The 18,599-nt window shown below is 52.7% G+C and overlaps 1 protein-coding gene across 9 annotated transcripts in view; it reads right to left on the bottom strand.

Moving 5' to 3' along the window:
* The window catches only part of KCNMA1 (potassium calcium-activated channel subfamily M alpha 1), a 717,414-nt gene that overhangs the window by 495,793 nt on the left and 203,022 nt on the right, over nt 1–18,599 (bottom strand). For all 9 annotated transcript variants that reach the window (XM_057308339.1, XM_048218924.2, XM_057308341.1 and 6 more), the window contains exon 2: nt 2,929–3,090. In XM_057308339.1, the coding sequence (XP_057164322.1) occupies nt 2,929–3,090 (162 nt within the window). The remainder of the gene's footprint in view (nt 1–2,928; nt 3,091–18,599) is intronic.

Here is an 18,599-nt window from a genome sequence, read left to right as displayed (position 1 = left end):
TGTGAAATCAGCTCCCTGCTCAGAGCAAAGCCCTTCCTTCTGCTAAAGGAGGGGCCTGTTCTGGAGGTACTGCCCAGAACTCCCAGACGCCTGCTCGCTGTGCAGCGGGCACTGCTCTGCTCTGAGCAGCCTGGGCAGGACTTTTTCCAAGGAGACCTTCAGAGAGCAGGTGGAATCATGGGAGGCCAAGGCAGACTGTGCTCCTCCATGCAAATGTTAAGAGAATCAGGCCAAACAGCCTCAGGACCTAATTGGCTCAGACAGTAATGTCATAGTGTCACAGCCAAAGCGACAGCTGACAGTGGCTTAGAAAAAGAAGAAGCATTATCTTCGACTGGGAAGTAATGACACAGAAAGAGCACTCGACGGGGAGTCCAGAGGCCTGCAGGTCCGAGCCCGGTTGTGCCACTTGAGGCTGCATATTCTTCAGCAAGGCATTGCCATCCCTAAGCCTTGCACTCCTCGACTATAGGACGGAGATGAGTTCATTGATAAGACTGGCTTGCTTGCTTCCTTGTAATGAACCCCTACAGCTCAACAGCAATACGGGCGATACGGAACAAATACAACACGGTCCTTGCTCTTCAACCTGATCAACGTATAGGGCCTCGCACAGAGCCCGGCTCACAAGAGGCTCTTGCGAATGTTACGGTGAGCCGGTTTATCAAGATGGCTCCTGGTGCACTTGGCCTGGGAGCTGTTTCCACAACACCACCCACCTCCACCCACCTGCCTGCACGGCCGAGCTGCTCGTTCAGGCCTTGCTACAGCAGCTCCACGGCAGTCATCTGATGGTGGCCTGTCCCCAGCACCGGAGCTCACGGTCCTGACTGACCCTAGCACCTCGAGCTCCCGCCTCCCCAATCCGCCCTCCACCTGTCCGCTTCTATTTCTCTCTGCACAACCATCAATCCTGATGCCCCTCCCTCAAAATCTCCTTTCCCTACAAAATCCAGTCCGAAAGCTTCAGCTGGGCATTTGAGGACCTGGCAAGCTGTCTCCAGCCCACCTCCCCAGGCTTCCGTCCCCTCGGGTGCCCTTGTGTTCACAGCCTGGGCCTCTCTCCCTTCGCGCCACGCCCTTTCTCTGTGCCAGCCTTCCCTCCCTCTGGGACCATGCCCTCTCTTCAAGGGACATTCATGATGCGAGCTCACAGTTCAAAGCTCAACTCAAATGCTTTCTGTCTTATTGTTTGTTATTTAGGTATTCTTCCAGCTTCTGGCCCACTAAGTGGTCCCTCTCTGGTTTCCAAGCTTTTATCTTTGATATCTTCTCTGTCATCAAGCCTGGGCTCAGTTCATCTTGAAATGGAAATTTGAGCTCAAAGGCTCTCCTCCCTCTGAAGTGCCACGAAGGCTTTCTTGATGGTCCCTATGTCCCTACACACAGCGCCCCCTACACACGCCCACACGGTGCTTGTACTCATCGCATTTCTCCTCCAGACACTCCTTCAATAACTTCTGGCCACGGTGCAATGGAATTAGATCATTCCTTGTTTTCCATAGGGCTGGGAAAAATGCCTAGCCGAGTCATCCTCAGTAACTCCTGGCTGATGCTGATGCTGATGAAGATAATTAGGGCTGTCTCCAGTGGCCACGTGGAAGGGACAGGCATCACGCTCGGGCAACCACAGTATCTGCTGACCCTCACCCACCATCACGACCACAGGTAGAGAATGCGTGCCTTGCGTTACTTCCCACGTGAACGCCCAGACCCAGAATTCAACCTCCACAAGCTTCCTACCCAGAATCCACTCATGCACAAGCACAAAAGAGCGATGGAGCCTTTCCCGAAGACTCTGCAGGGAGGTGAGATGGGGGTAACGTGGCATGGCCCGCAGCAAGCCACCTTCACTTCCTCATTAGATGCTCTGTGCCGCCCGCTGTCTCCTGGACCCTGCTGACCTGGGTCATCTTGCTCCAGGCAGCAACTGGCCTCACTGGTTCCTCTCTCCTCCTCTCCCAAACCCCAGCTTTAAATTTCACCCTTTTCTATGTTGCCGGCAATGAACACCGGCCACAGCTTTCAGACTCTCCAGAACGCCCGGCTCCCAAAAGCTCCCTCAGGTAATAGAACCTTGTCCTCCTTGAAGGCTGTTTGGTCACCACCTTCATGACACGAGCATGACATTCAGTATCTTATCCCCTCCCTCGAGCTGTCTGTGAGATATTCATTCCAAAGATAACATCGCGTTCTCCCCAAGAAGGATTCTGAGGGGTGGAACTTTCACCGCCTCCCTATACCTTTCATCACCTCCTCACTGAGCTTTTGCCAGGAAACATCAAGGTTTCCAATGTCCCTGCCCGATCTTTGATTCATCCAACTGTCAGGACATTCCCATTCATTCTTCAAGCCAAATGAGTCTTGACCAAGCCCCAGCCTCAGGCCCAGGAAGGGCAGCTTCCAGAATTGTAACAAGAAACCATTTGGAATACAGAATCCTTCTCAGGGAAACTCCTGCCCTCGAACAGACCCAAGAGAGCCAATGGGCACATACGGAGAACTCTCTGGATCCTGGCATTTATCTCTTATCTCTCTGCAGAATTCTGAGCACACATTTCTTGGACTCCCTTCTCCTCTCCAAGATTATCGAGCTGTGTATATGTGTGTCTGTGTGCACCCTTGTGCACGTGTGCACACTTGTGTGTGTGTGCATGGGCACACCCGCTCTGCTGGCAGAGGAGACTCTACATCCTCCCCAACAGACCCTCTTTGCCCCAGATGCTGGCCCACTCTACAGGTCAACCCTCAAACCACTGGCTTATGTACACAGAGAACACGGCCTCTACTCCGTGACCTGCTGTTCACCCCCCATTTCCCGATAGCCAGAGGCCTGGAGAAGCCCCAGGAAACATGGTGTCCCTCTAAGTAGAGGCATCAGGGACCAGACAGCAGGCCTTCCCGAGGAGGAGGGAGTTGGGGACTCACCAGGACTCTGCCAGTCAGTGTCTGGGCAGATATCATCACCCCCGCCCAGTCCTTCACAGAGGTCATCCAGCCGACCTCGGCTGCCACTGCCTCCTCTTTTTCGTCCACTGGCTTGAGAGTGCCATCCGCCTGGGTTGAGCCATTGTTAATCTTCTGGGCCTCCTGGCAAAAAGAGAACAGGGTTGAGAATAGGAACCAACTGAATTTATTAAACACAACCTACTCAAAAGAATCAAAGTTGGAAGGGTCCTGGCTGATGTGGGAACTGGCTTGAAGGTACAAGGGGCGGAGAGATGGGATGCATTATGGCTTTGACTTTCTTTTATATCTTTTTTTTTAAAGAATCTTTTCTTTATTTTCTCTTAACATATCTTTGTGAAAGAAGGAATGAAATTATTCTATTTCCACTTTAAAGGGGGAAAAATCACTAAGCTCAGCAGAGAAAGCATCTTGTCTAGGGTCATGGAATAACTACAAAGGAGGTGAGGTTGGGATGCTGTGGTCCCCACCTGCCCACCCTTCCTATCCTGCTCACAGGAGTGCCCTATCTTTCTTAAGAAAATCCCCATCTCCTCATCTCAATCTGTGGAGTTCAAAAGGAACTGAAGGCCCGCAATGGCTCCAGGAAAAGAGACTGATTAATTAAACCATCCCATCCCTTAAGCAAGAGCAATTGGGCCAGTGATGGTTACATGACCCATGCCAACCCAATACACTTCAAGCCTGGGGCTTTTGCTGGAAAGGGTAGGAACGGTAATCCTTCCCTCAGAGTGAAGCCACCACAGAGGAAACTAGGAGATGCGACAGAAGACTGATGTCATCATTTGAATCCAGCTGTGCCTGAAAGCCACGCCAGACCTTTTTAATTACAAAAGAGAATAAATTCCCCTTCGTGGTTAAAAACATGCTTAAGGAAACAAGGTTGACTTCTTCAGATAAATGAGCCCCACATTGGGCCCTAAACTGCATGCTTTTATATGCAGTGTGCCCTCTGCCTAGAATACACTTCTCCCACAGAGGGTCAAACTTAATGCCCTCACTCAAGTCTGTGCTCAATGAAATCTTCTCTGGCTACCCTTTTAAAATTCCAACTCTGCCTTCCAACAGCACCAATTTTGTTTTATTTTTCATTCACCATCTGCCTCCCCCTACCAACTCCTGTGTCTGAGGACCTAAAAGAGCACCATATAGGTGGCTCAATAAACATGAATGAATAAATAAAAAGGGTTATGAGTATCAGCCCCTCACACGGCTGAGGATTGCCAAACAAAATACAGGATACCCAGAAAAATTTGAGTTTCAGATAACAACAAATTTTTTACATGACACGTAGCTATACTAAAAATATATTCATTATATAAAATTTAAATTTCACTAGGCCCCCTACTCAAATATCCACTGAAATTATTTTTGTAGGTACGGATATAGAAAAAGATGCCGGCAAATTATGTTCACCATTTACAAGCTTAGAATTAAATTTCAACGCAAACAGACATGAGGGATCACCGAGTCGGAGCAAGGGAGAGAAACCAAGGCAGAGGTGAAAACTTTCGTCTGCAGTGAGTGGGGGTCGGGCAGAGTGAGAAAAGGAGAGCTGAGATGCACGGAATGAGTTATCCTCTTAGGGATTTGCAGGCAGGCAGGAAGCTGCTCCTGGCACAGGGGTCTCCCCTTCCGGCCTCCATGGGCTCAAGGGAAGCTGGGAAACCAGAAGGTACATCGGCAGCACTGGGTGTTCATGTTGTCTCCTCAAGTGCATGAGGCCCCAGGGAGCTAGAATAGTCTAAGAGGAGGCTTGTGGTGAGGAGCCAACGGTGGGCACACAGGGGGCCACCTACTGACACCTGTGGAGTCTGCCACCCAAGCCGCCTAAGGCCGGTGTAGGTGGCCTGTTAGGACCCCGAGTCTCGACCACGTGGAGATTCTGCACAGCTGGGTGTCCTGAAAATCAAAACAGACCTGATCCAGAGGCCCTTACTATGAACCTCAGTGACTGAAAGTGTAGGTTCAGGTCTCCTGCCCCATGGGACCCTCCCCCCACCCCGTAAGACATGGACAGTATGGCCTGCCGCATAGATGTTGGCGTGATTAACCAGTGCCCAAAGGGCACACGACACACTTTCAGTTAATTAGTCCCACCACCTCCCGCCTCTCCTTGAGCCACTGGCACTCGAAAGCAGTGATTCTCAAGTTCAAGTGGGCATCAGAACCACTTGGAGGCCTTGTTAAAACAGAGTGCTGGGCCCCATGCCAGAACCTGCATTTCTACCAAATTCCCAGAAAATACTGATGCTGCCAGACCAGGAACCCCACCTGGAGAGCCACTATTCCTAATCATGCTGGCACGGCTATCATCCCTGCCCTGATCTAAAATGGGACGTGGATCTTAACCCCCAGCTCTTTTCCAGCCTCTCCCTTCACCCAGGACAGAACCACCTGCTTCTTTCAGATCGAGGGATTGTGGGTGGACAAGGGAGAGGTCGGGGCAGGGCAAAGCCCTCAAATCAGAGGCTCTTGTGTCTCCTCCTGAGCAGTGCCCCCCAGCGATGTGTCAGAGCTGCTCTGTGGCCCCAGGCTGCTCCCCAGCCCTGGAGGCCCAGGCTCCACAGCCACCTGGCAGACCGGCAGATCTTGGAGGAGAGAAGCAGCACGGAAAGGGCCAGGAGGCAGGGAGTCCTCCCCAATCACAGTGGTTTCAAGGCATCAATAATTCAGAGCACAAGAGGTATATTGCAGATAATGCCCTTTTGCCAGCCCTCTTAACTATTGTTTTACAAGGCATTCATTATTTTAATTACTTTATGATAGGCAAGGAAAAACACAGACGAAAGAAAGATAATGCCCGTGTTATTATTTGCTTACACTAGATGCTGTGGGCTTAATTACCACATGTGGGAGGCAGGACTGGAGGAGCAGCAGGACAGCCAGGAGGCTGAGCTCTGCAGAGCTTGATGCCAGCCGGCCAGGGTAGCCACCTTTGGCCCGTGGGAAAGCCCCCGTCCACCTCTGACCTCAGTCCGGCCAAAGCATCCCTCGCCGGCAGCTGGTACAACCCCATGCTCTGGAGAAAAGAGGGCAGAGGTCCAGGGAGGTTGTGTCCTCGTGGAGACACACAGCAGAGAAGGAATGGTAAGGGACAGTATAGTAGAGACTGGCCAATGTTTACCAAGTGAGAACTGGTGTCAGTAACTAAAAATTAAGTGCTTTCCATGTATGATCTTCCTTAGAGTTTATGACAATCCAACAGGCAGGTGGAGTTAGCCGCATTTTACAAACAGGGTAACTGAGAGCAGGTATTTCTCAGAGGAAGGCACAGAGCTTGAGAGGGCTGGAGGAAGACAGCCCACCAGGGCTTGGTCAGCTCTGCCGCTTACAAGCTCAGGAGCCTCACCTTGTCCATATAAATGGGGACTAGCATGCCGGCCCCATCAAGACGGTGGCAAAGCTTACATCAGATAAGTGATGCACTGTGTTTGCCCTGGTGCTAGGCAGCCATAGTTGCCAAGACAGAGCATGCATTGATGGGACTGGTGCCTCCAAGGATACTCAGTTAAAACTGCACCATCACATTGATCGGTGGCCCTGAGAGGGACACTGATGACCCTAGGCAGGACACTGACCCAGAGAGAAACCTTAATAACTAATTACAGAACAGAGGATAAGAGAGTATAGGTTCTAACAGCTCTGACTTTTCAACGAGGCAACGGACCTCTGGGAGGGAAGGCACCATGACTTCTGGAGGGGTTCCAGCAGGAGCTGCGTGGCACCCCACAGGACAGTGGGGGCAGGGATTCCTATACAGAGTGGGCCCTGGACCAAGTGACCTCTTAGATCCCTTCTGATTCCGAATGCCATCAGATCAACCTCCCATTCGAGATGAGGAGACTGAGGGCCAGAGGGAGGCTGCCTCCAGGGTCCCAGGACATTGCCGGGGGTGGGGGGTGGACAGGGAACGGTGCTTTGTTCGGAACGGCAAAGTAGGCATCCATCAAAACTTGCACTTCCCGCTGCAGAGAAGGACTCAGCTACCCTTCCGGGAGGACTCCTGAGCAGGGTCGGGCAGGCTCCCCTGGCATCAGGAGAGACCCGGCCCGGGTTCCTGTTCATCCTCCAAGGAGACCACTGTGTGCGTGTCCCCCTGTGCGTGTGAGTGTGTGTGTGAGAGAGAGAGAGAGACCCCACAAGCTACAGGGTCCAGCTACCCTAGCCTCAGACTGGACACCAGAGATTTTCTGAAATGGAGAGAAGGATGCCTTGGGGAGAAGAGGAACACAGAGGAAGAAGGGTAGCTGGGGACAGCGGGGAAAGAATGAGAGCGGGGAGGGCCTGGGGGTGCGTCCTGGAAGATGCAGCCACCCCCTTGACAAAGAGGCTCAGTCTCACTTCAGAGGCCACTCTTCCCTCCAGCCCTGCCCTCTCTCCTCACCAGAGTCTTCTGTAAAAGAAGCCACAGCTGCCTCCTGCAGACAACACAGAAGGACATCTAATGTCAGCGCCCAGACAGCAGGGAGGGGAGGGCTGCAGAGCAAGGGTGAGGGTCCAGGGGTCTGAGGGTACAGTGGAGCAGTCCCCTCCGGCTGCCTGCTCACGCAAGGCACTCTCTCACCGGCCTCACCCTTGTGGTGCCTTCTCCCTATTCCTTCGAGCACATTCCCCTCGGTGACTTCCTGTTGGCGTGGGCTCAGAGGGCCTCAGGCCTCCTTTGTCACCTGTGGCCAAGGGCCTGACCAGCCCACACTCAGCTGGTGCTCACTACACAGAGCACACGTCTGCTGCACGCTCAGGCATTTCTCCTGAATCTTAAGATCAAACACCAAAGCCTCAGAAGGGACCTCAGTAATCCCTTTGGATGCCAACCCCCCCCCCACTATACACATGAGAACACCGCAGGCTGGAGGGAAGCCACATGCCCAGTGCCACCCAGCCCAGCCAGGAGTGCCCCCCAGCCCCCAGTCACCTCTCTTGCTCTTAACCTTGCAAGGTTGTATCCCCTCAAATCTAGCCCAAAGGAACCAGCCACTTCCAAGCACATCCCTCCACTGCACCAGCCTGCAACCAGGGGTCTGGGTGTTCCCGGGACTGGCAGAAACCACTGAGCCAGGCTTCGGGTGGGGGGGGCTGTGGCAGGAAGCAGCCTTTCTTGTCTTCAAAGGGCCTGCTTTCTCCAGCAATGGGAGCGACCCTGGCCCAGCACTGGAGAGCAAGCCCATTCTAATCCCAGGACCCCAGAGCCCCCAGTCTTCAGTTCTGGGCCCTCTCTCTGTCTCTCATCCTTCCTGAATTGGACCCAGTATACTGAAAACTTCAGGTTTGTGATGTGGTAGGAGGAACTCTGAGGATCAAAATACTCAAATCCAAGTGGAGCTTTTCTGGATGGCCTTGGGTAAGTCAGTTCATTTCTCAAAGCTTCTTCTATAAACAGCAATGAGTGCTGTCTTATCATCTGATAAGGTGGAGCACAGCACTTTCTGAAAGTACCAGCTGTCTTATTAAGGGGGTGTGTGACAATGGTATTGCTGTCCTCTGGTTCGGACGGAAGCAATGCTGCTCTGGAGAAAGGAGTCCCGGACCCCAATGCCAGGCCTCGCAGAATACATGCCTCAACTCTCACACCCCCACCCAGCTGCATCTTGTAGGGCAGGGCCCCCATTATCTCCCTGAGCCCCAACAGGATGTTAGAATTGCCAAGTCCTGCCAGGTGGCCCACTGTGCTGGCCCCACCCGCCTGTGAGCTTCTACCGCACCTGTTCCCGCCTGGCTGGGCTCACTCACCCCAGGGTACACTCACACCCACACCTGTCAGGCTGAGCCTAGTGCCAAGGCCACCCTGGGCACCACATCTGCTGGGTGACTGCAGGGGGGGGGGGTCAGCCACTGGGAGGAATCCAGACTTCCCTCACCACTCCCTGCTGGGGCTGCCCCCAGAAGCTCCAAGTCAGCCTCAGTTCTCTGGACACTGGCTCCTTGTCTCAGATCCGGGAAGTGGCTTAAACAGTGCTCATCTGGGAGGAAAACTACTCTTAAAAATGTAAGTCAGATCGTGTTGGTGCTGTGCCAACACCCTTCTGTGGCTCCTCGTCCCACTTGCAGGACAAGTCACAGCCTTCACACAGTCCAACGCACCCAATCTGTCTGCGCCCGCCGCCGTCCTACAAGTCTCCCACTCACTCACTCACTCCAGCCGCGTCAGCCTCCTTGTGCTGTCAGAATGTTCCAGACCCACTCCCATCTCGGGCTAATTGCACTGGCTGTTCCCCCTGACCCCAGATAGCCCCACGGCTGCTTCCCTCCCCATTCTTAGGTCACCGTCACCTTATTACCGAGAGGTTCCCGGCCCGCCCTGTTGAAAATGACACCCACCCCCCCGACCACCCCCTCCTTGCTCTATACCTCCTCAGAGCGTTTATACCACTAGCCTGCCAACTTCAGTCCTCTTTTAGTGTCTGTAAGCTCCATGAGGGAAAGACTCGACCCTTCTTTGGTTCGCTGCTGTGTCCTCAACAGTGTAACGCTGTGAGCTCCGCAGAAGCCCCTGCTCCATCTCGGGGAGAGACAGGAGCCGTGTAGGAAGGAAGGAAAGAGGGAGGGGAAAAGGAGAGCTGCAGCAAATGGGAAGTCAGTTCCAGGTACACACAGCACCCAGAACAGGTACCATTACGAATCAGTACTAACGACAGCTACCACCGTTGAGCATGACTACGCGAACTGTGTGACGCAGCTAGGAACACACTCGTCACCACGGAGGGTCTAAGGAGCTGGCCCAGGAAGACACAGTCAGAATTTCAGCCCAGCTGTCCGACACCAAAGAGGTGAGTACCTGTCCTGACATCCTCCCAGGGAGCCCATGAGGAGCAAATGGGATCGTGTGTGTGGAAGGATTACGGACTACTGCAGAGTGCTCATGAAGGTTTATAATCATCACGAGGACTCCATCTGCCCCACTCCGGGGCACCGCGTGGACCCCAGAGACCCTTCTGCAAGGTCCCTGTGCCTTGAGAGGTTGTTGGTTAAATCAAGGACAAAGACACACGGCTCCTTTCTCAGCCAAGAACCAGCTTGGAGCCATCAATCAGCCTTCGTGGAGCAAACGCATCGAGTCAGAAATGCACATGGCCAAGCTGACAGGCCGTGAAGCCTTCCTTCTAAGCACCGAGGTGCCGGATGCAGATTGGCCCGAGGAGGAGATACAGGCCATCCTGAGTCCTGCAGGGCCTGAGGCACCTGCGGGGTGGGGCTCTGACAGGGACCCGCCTCCCCTCATCCCTGGGGGGCCTGGTGTGGGGGAGCACAGCAGGCGCGGGAGCAAGCCCCATCCCTAGAAGTCCCCCACCTGTATTCTCTGCCCAGAGCCTTGTGCCAGAGGCTATTTCCTGGATGCTCAGCTTCCCCAGGGCTGTGGGGGAAGGAAGGACTGGAAACCCCCATCTGTCCTCTCCTTGGGTCTCACTGGGAGTCCCACTCCGTCCTCACATTTCCCTGGTCACCATCAGAAACTCACTTCCCGGAGTCTGTACTGAAGGGCTCTGTTCCTGAGTTATCCCTTCCACCTACCGGGAACCCCAACCCTCAGCCCATCTCCAGTGGCAGGTCCCCACCTCTCCTGCACCCTCTTGTCCTTGAAACAGACCCAGCAGTCCCGCACGCAGCAGCCCTCAGCTGAGCACAAAAACAGGAGTCCTTCTCTCTTCCTAGAGGAATGGGGGCAGGCTGAAGAGCTCCAGGCTGAAGGTTAGGAAGCCGGCATTCTAGCCCGGCTTTGCCAGGAACAGGCTGTGTGGCCTTGGCCAGTCATCTAGGCTCTCTAGCAGAGCCCTCATGTGAGAAATGAGAGGGAGCAGGGGGTTAAGCCCATAGTTTTCTGTTCCTGGGGGCCCAGCCTCGTGGATTCTGTGAGGCAACCCAGGGGGTCAGCAAGGGAGGGCAGAAGAGGCAAGGCCCCAGCCCCCGTGAAAATCCAAGCATCAGCACACTGAGCCGTTTTCACCGCGTAAGGTCCCGTGCTAGACTGTGTCTGAGTGTAGTCCTTTCTGGGGGGGGGGGGGGGGGGAGAAAAGTTTGAAATCCACTGCGTAAAAATCCATAGGCCCATTGTAGCTTTGGAAAGATGCTTTATTTCAGGGGCACCTGGGTGGCTCAGTCAGTTAAGCATCTGCCTTCTGCTCGGGTTATGATTCCAGGGTCCTGGGATCAAGCCCCAGGTCAGGCTCCTTGCTCAGCAGGGAGCCTGCTGCTCCCTCTCCTGCTTCCCCTGCTTGCACTCTCTCTGTGTCAGATAAATAAATAAAATCTTTAAAAAAAAAAAGATGTTTTATTTCATGGCAATGATTATGACATTCTGGGGGCACAGTCTGGTCTACGATCCAGAAACGCCTGAACGTCAGTATCTGTAAACCCACAGGGCTCCCAGTACCTCCCTGCAGGCCACTGTCCTAAACGCTGGGGAATGGCCCTCCAGACACCCCCAGTCCTTCCAAACAGGCCAAGAGGAAATCCCTTCACGGCAGCCTCTTTCGCATTCTGGGCGTGTGGCCCAGCACGGGATTCTCCCAGGTACTGATAATCCTACGTATTAGGGATTAGACCGATTACCTAAAGCAGCTCAGGCAAACAAAGCATAATGTGGGCACCACCAGCTGGGATTTTCATGGCAAGAGCTCTGCAGAGGGAGGGAAAGGAAGAGGGGGCAGCCCCGACACTCAGGGGCAGGGGAAGCCGGGCAGCAGAGGATCTGGGCCCCACCTGGAGCAGGTGAAAGCAGTTGGCGAGACTGGCTTCTACCCTGGAGAAGTTCCAATTATCTGACCCCCGCCTTGCAGGTCAGAGCCTCCCCTGCACCCACAGCCCCCCCTTCTGCCCCCAGGGACCCCACATGGGCAGGAGTCTCCACCACCAGGGACGGGGTGCGGCGCCCACAGACTCAGGCCACAAGAGCTTTAAAAGAAGCTCGGACAAAGCCGAGTACTCTGGGATGTCAGGAAACCGCCGAGTTTACTGGGTCTCTCCGCCAGTCATAGACACTTCCCCTTCACAGGCATTTTTAGCTATGGCTTCCCGGGTGCACTGTCCACTGTCCAGTTTCTCACTCCGAGGAGCCCCCTGGGCTGTGTGTGAGTACCTGGTCTTCATAGGTCTTTGTGGGGAAAAAAGGTGACAGCAGAAAAAGGCTGGGTGACCTTTAACAAGGCACTTACCATCTTTGTGCCCCGGGTTCCTTTGTCTCAAATTCAAAGGGGCTGTGTCAACACTCCCGGAGGCTCTGTCTGGCTTGCAAAGCGCCTGACCTTGAGGTCTGGATGGCAAGCCCCTCACTTGCTCATGTCCCTGAATGTGAAGTGCTGGGGGAGAAGGGGACCCTTCCCGGCGCCTGTCAGGCGAACACTGTAAGCTACTCCCCAGTCTGCCCCGGGACTGGGGGGGCTGGGCTGGCGCTCAGGAAATCCTGCCTTCCCTCCTGCACCTACAGGCCAGGTCCTCTACTGGTGGTTTTATATCACCTTATTTAACCCTCCCAGTAAGGCTGTAAGGTAGGAATGTCATGAGACACAGAGGCTGAGTAATTTCCAAGATCACTCATTTCATAAGTGGCAGCACTGAAATTTAAATCCAGTCTATTCTAAGAGTAAAGGCCATGTTTTTCTTCTATTCCTTGCTGCCTCAGGAGAGGCAAAATGTACAAAGAAGAGATGGGATCTCCTCATAAAATGCTGCTTATTACTACTACTGAAACAATCATCTCATACCCCATGGCTTCTAAATAACACAATTTTGTAGTTCAGACATCTAAATCTGGTCATGCCATGTGTGGATGGGGAGTTGGAGAAATGGCCCAGGGAAGGGAATTTCAACCTAGGAACAGAGTGACTCATGAGACACAATGTCCCGTAGAGAGATGTGTTCTCAAATGGCCACATTTGCTCCTTAAACCTGAAAGTTAACCCCCAACTTTCAGGACAAACGTCTCTCTCTCAGCCACTACACCACACACGCAAACGAAAAATCTCCTTCTCCAGCAATTAGCTTAACAAAATGAGAACATACATGACAGCCCACAGTTCCCTACTGCGGCCTCAGAGACTTGGAATTGTATTAGCAGAGACCCCAGCTCTGATCCCTCAGCCAAAGTGACCCAGGCTGGGTCCAAGTGGGTCTGTTCACCGGCAAAGACACGGCCTGCCCCTGCTTGGGAGAATGGCTTCTTACCCACCTAGATGAGAAAACTGTATCATAGGGGCCGGGTCAGAAGACAAAAATCACATTTGTTTTTTAGTTGAGGAATAATTTGTAATCACACCAGGCAAGCGAGGCAGGGCCAGAAGTTCTGAAAGATTAATAATGAATGTATTTTTCTGAATGTAGTGTCTTGGTGAATGAATCCTGTTAACAAGATTGCAAGTTGTGAAAATGGGAAACTGAGGCATTGACACTCTCTGAAGGTCTTAGTGCGGTGACCATCCAAATCCCAGTGAGGACCATGAGCTCAATATTAAAACCTTTCCTTTGCAGGAAGAATCTTGCATTTCATCGGAAGGCAATCTAGCATGCCTTCTAGCTTCAAGGAGAGTACTCAAACCCCTTCAAAAAAATTTTTTAATGAAGTGAATCTCAGGATCACAGAGCCATAGAGGTCAAAGTCGCAAGGGACTTTGGAACTTGTGCAGTCTGTTTCCGTCCCTCCAGAAACGAAGAGCCGAGGGTCATGGAAGGGTGGGGCCTTTTCAAGGAAACACAGCCTGTTCACAGAAGAGACTGGGAGACCGTGTAGAACCCCACGTGGCTGAGAGACGGCACGAGAAGTGTGGGAGGCACGGGTGTTGTCAGAGAGCCAGAGTCTGCCTCCTGGCTTCCCCTCCTACCCACTGTGCAACCTAGAACCTCATCCTAGCCTCCGTTTTCTCGCTGGAGAAGCAGGCTCAGAAATACCTTCCTCAGAGAGTACCTGTGGGGATCAGCCGTCCCGACAAACACAAAGCAGGAGGTGAGGGCTCAGTAAACAGCAGGTATTATCACCAGCTGAGTGCCAGACTAGGCACTTGTACGGCCTTAAAAACAACTGGCTCAAGGTCCCACAGCTAACAGAGCTGATCAGGCTGTGAATCCTTATTTTCCAAACAGCAAACCTCATTTCTGTCCACTTCACAAAGCGGAGGCCAAACCTGGCTTCTAGTCAAGACAGACTGGAGGTGCATAGCTAAGACCCACAGGAAATCCAAAACCCTCATTTTCATAAAAGAAGGCAGAAATCTCCATATCACAGCCAAGTTAACTTTTATGACTCAAGCTGGTGGGAGGGGGGGCAAATGAATCAAGACGGGGATGGGACGCGGTTGGGGAACAAATGAATGCTGCCCAAAGACGTTTCCACGTCTGAGGGACCGATTCATCTGGTCAGTGAGGTCATGGACTATTCCTCTCTCCCATCTTCACCGGGCTTCTGAAAAGCAGCCCAGACCATTTGAAATGTCCCCTCTTCCACAGAGGAGCTACTGAGAGGGAGACAGTAGAGGGTCAAGAGAGGGAAAGCAGAAGGAAGGGAGCCCATCGCCACCTGTGGGTCAGGAAGAGGATCGGGCCCCTGTGGGCTCTTGCTCTGCACAGCAAAGGATCCTAGGAGGTTGGCTCACGGGCCCTCTGGTCCCAAGGCCCCCACGTGTTGGGCCATGGCGCAGTGCTGCTCCAGGAGCGAGTTTGGAAATGAAAAGCAGCAGCACCGTGTGATGACGTATGTCATTGAAGGACAGCCAACATTCCTCTCCAGGGAAGAACTGTCCTTTTCTTTGACATTATGTCATCACTCCTTCGTTGGGTATTAATATGCCCTTTTAATGAAATGACAATGATGGTAGAGCTGGCATTTGGTGGTTTCTTTTTTATGTCCCTGCTTCTCAAAATAAAAAGCTGGCAACCCTGTGATAGTCTCTATGTTTTTAAGTGTAAGTGAGTAGCCCATGGAAAGTCCAGGCACTGCTCACCTAGTCTTCATTCTATAGATGGGAAGTTAAGGCCCAGAGACGCCGGCCTCATAATGGCCACAGCCCCCTACATGGAGCTTATGGTGTGTCTGCCACAGCCATCAGGGACAGCTTCAGGGCCAGGAAAGGTAGGGCCCAAGGGATGGAGACAAGGTCTTTCAGGGCTCCAACAGCTCAGGCAGCACCTGCCAGGAGAGCAGGAGAGAGGCGCATGCATCCACTTTCAGGGCTCGGGGCCATACCAAGGGTCCTGAGTTCCCAGCCTCACTTCCAGCTTCTGAAGTCCTCATTCCTGCTATGGTAGGAAGTGCCCAGAACCTACACGATCTCCCGGGCAGCAGTGCAGCTGTAGCCGCGGCCCCACACCATCATTTAGGGGACAACTGGGAAGAAGGAACGCCCCAGCACACCGCAGGTGGGAGGAACGGCTCAGGTTGACTATTGCCCGCCCCGTCAACAGACAGAAGCAACACACGTGAAAAGGTGAGTAACTTGTGAACAATCTAAGTAATGGCCCAATTTCCCAAATGAGACAGACCACTTCCTTCCCCTCAACCTGCCACCCTTTTCCTCGTACCTAACCTGGTGCACAGGGGTATGTGTTCTCCATCAACCCCCACGACGCATCAGCTCCTGGAGGCCAGGGTCTCGGCCCGACTTGTTCACTGCATATCCTCAGAGCCTGGGACCTGTCTAGCACATAGAGGGGGCTTAATGGCGTCCTGAAAGAATTATTGGACAATTTCTGGGTTTTGTTTTGTTCTGCCTTGTCTTCCCTCTGTTCATATTTTCTGGAATCTCAAAATCCTCCCCAGAGGAGGGCAGTGGGAACTGAGAACAACACTTGAGAGGTTCCAGCCTGGCTCTTCAGGCCTGTCTGCTGCTTTCCCTGCTGTTCCCTGAGCTTGCTTTCCCACTGATTTCCCCGACAGGACTTGGTTCTCCTTAGTACCAACCTCCATGCTAGCTGTTCCCAGTCCTGGGACACCTACTCCATTGCTGTCCCCCAATCAAATCCCAGGGGACCAGCGACGTCCTCTCCCTGCCTGCAGCCCCTACAGCTCTCCCTGTCCCCACTACCTATTCCTCTCACTTGTCACTGGACAGGCAGAGACCGGCAGTCTTACTTGCCCTTTTATCCACGCATGTCACATTGTCCTCATTAGCCTGAAAGCAACTGGAAGGGAAGGCTCAGGGCATCTGGCATACAGCAAGCAATTAATAGATAGGTACTGATTGCGTAAATTAAAACTCTGCCTCATAGGCCCTGGAAAAGCAAGCCTTTCCCAGGCACCACGGACACCCCGGCTAACCCAGGCCAGTTTCCACAACGTGAGGCTCGCACTGCCTCCCGGACTGCTAGTCGTCAGCGCAGCCACATCTTTAAATACAAACACCAAATCCCAAACAAGATCAGATGTCATGGGGCTTCTGAGAGGCACATGCTTCACCAGACACGTCAGTCAAGAAAAGATGAATGTTCTTGTTTACAAAAGGATTTGTCCCACTCCAGGAAAATTTCCACCATGATTTCGGATCTAATCCAGGATGTGCCTATAGACCACTCACTGACTGAACTTCTTTCTGCCGCTTCCATTCGCTGGACGTGGGAGGGGCTTTGGCTTCAGGTCGAAAGAGAGGTCCCAATTAGGTGGTCCTCCTGCCTTTCCCAAGGTGCAACATGACCCCATTCAGGAAGCCGAGGCCCAGCAAGTCAGAGAGACCTCGGGAGGCAGAAAGATGGCCAGAATACTGGGCATACAATGCACTAGGGACCCAGCAATGTGAACGGGCGCCCGGGCTCAGACGTCCAGGGCTCCGCAGCGCTGCCTGCCTCCCGGTGCTCTGACCCCACACCCGCCGCGGCTGGACCGGACTCCAAAACCTCAGCCTTCTCTACTCCTGAGTTCCCACAGCCCTCACCTGGACCTAGGTCTCCAACACAGCAGCCAAATACAAGACAGTCTGGACTGGCTCTTAATGTGAAGGAATAACAATGATGCAACAGCCAGGGGAGAAGCGAGGGGACTTCCATTTCTAACCGGTTCAGATGACTGTTTCTCCTTCTGGATCCCTGATGGGAGTTGGGAATGGTAAGCACCCCAGCACTGCAAAGCCTCAGCTCTCTGCTTGGCACCCCTAGACCCATCAATCTCCTTCCCGTGGCCTGGGACCCCTCCAACCCTGGACAGCAGGGAGAGGCTCAGCAGCTGTGAGAACCTTCTTTCTCAAAGGTTTTTCCAAAATTATATCAGGTTTCCTTCTACCCCAGCTTGTCAGCGGGGGACTCTTTTGCCTAACATGGTTGAGGAATGTCTTAGAAACTGGTGTGATTCAGTCTGGCTTCAGAGGAAGTTTTCCACCCAGACAGAGCACACCGAGTGTCTGGACGCGGCGGCTCGCTACCCTCAGGGGCACCCACACCCTTGCGCCGGCTCCGGACCTCGGTCAGCAGGGCACACTCAAAAAAGTGGCAGGTCCAGCCCCAAGATGAAATTAGATATAGAAAATAAGTCAACAGGAAGCCAAAAGGTCTTGCTCATCCACTTGCCTACACAGAGGCTCCTTCCCGTGACAGCGTCCCTCCCTTACCACCCCCACCCAGTATTCTGAGTTTGCAAATTTCGTTCCAGTGCACCCAGCATAAATATTGAGGAGCTACTGGGGGAGGTGACTCAAAAGCTGAAATCTCAAAAGGCACACACGTTTCTCCTGGAACAGAAGGCAAAGCCATTCAGCCTTTTCTTCCAATGGAAATTACTTTTCCCCTCCTGCCTGTTCAGACTAGCCTCCTTCTACAAATACAGACTGTCATCAGAGGGGGGCCCAAGACAATTGTTAGAAAATGCAGTTTGCAAAAATGTCTGTACCCTGAAAGTCAAGTTTACTAATGAATTACTACTGAACAGTTGTTAGTTCTGCACATTCTCCCCAGAGGACCCACAATCTCCCTTGGACGAAAAGAAACATGTTTCCCCTCCGTTAGAGCTCCATCTACTGCACTCAGGAGGGCCATACCAGGTGGGCACGGGGACGAAGATAACACCAGGGGGAAGCCTGCTTTGAATCTTACATGTCTCTGACGGTAAAGATTTAACAACCACAGTGAGAGCAGCGGCCCCAGTCTGAGCGCTGTGGTCATCCCCTGAGCAGGCATCCTGCGAGCCCCGTGTTTCCGTAGCAACAGTCAGTCCAGCCCCTAGAACTCATGGAGGTGGGACCTCCTTTGTGTGGGCAGCTCTGGAAGGAAGGTCGGATTGTTGCCTGAATCCCAAGTCTCTGTTTTTCTTCTCCTGCTACAGCTGCTTTTCTGACCAGAAGCTTGACAGACAGAGTTGTTAGTATTTCTTAGCTTTGACACATCAAAGGTGAGAAGCTGGCCAAGGAGAAGGGACACAGAGAGAAGCTTCTGGGGATACGGGCAATATTCTACTTCTTGACCCAGTTGGTGGTTATAAATACTTTGTCATCATTATTCACTATTTTGTACTTTTATGTTTATATACTTTTCTGTATATTTGTTTTATTTCACTATTTTTAAAAAGACTTTAAAAATAAATCAGCCAAACTGTTCTTAAGGGACCCATCATCATCACCCACATTTATTAAATATCTTTTGGCACAGGACAGAAGACTCAGATTACAAATGACTCTGGGTCACCGCCCTGGACAACAGAACCAAGAACCAGGGCAAACTTCATT

Source organism: Ursus arctos, unplaced genomic scaffold, assembly GCF_023065955.2.
Source record: "Ursus arctos isolate Adak ecotype North America unplaced genomic scaffold, UrsArc2.0 scaffold_7, whole genome shotgun sequence".
Lineage (NCBI taxonomy): Eukaryota > Metazoa > Chordata > Mammalia > Carnivora > Ursidae > Ursus > Ursus arctos.
The sequence above is the reverse complement of the archived record's forward strand: the minus strand, read 5'-3'. Positions and strand labels throughout refer to the sequence as shown.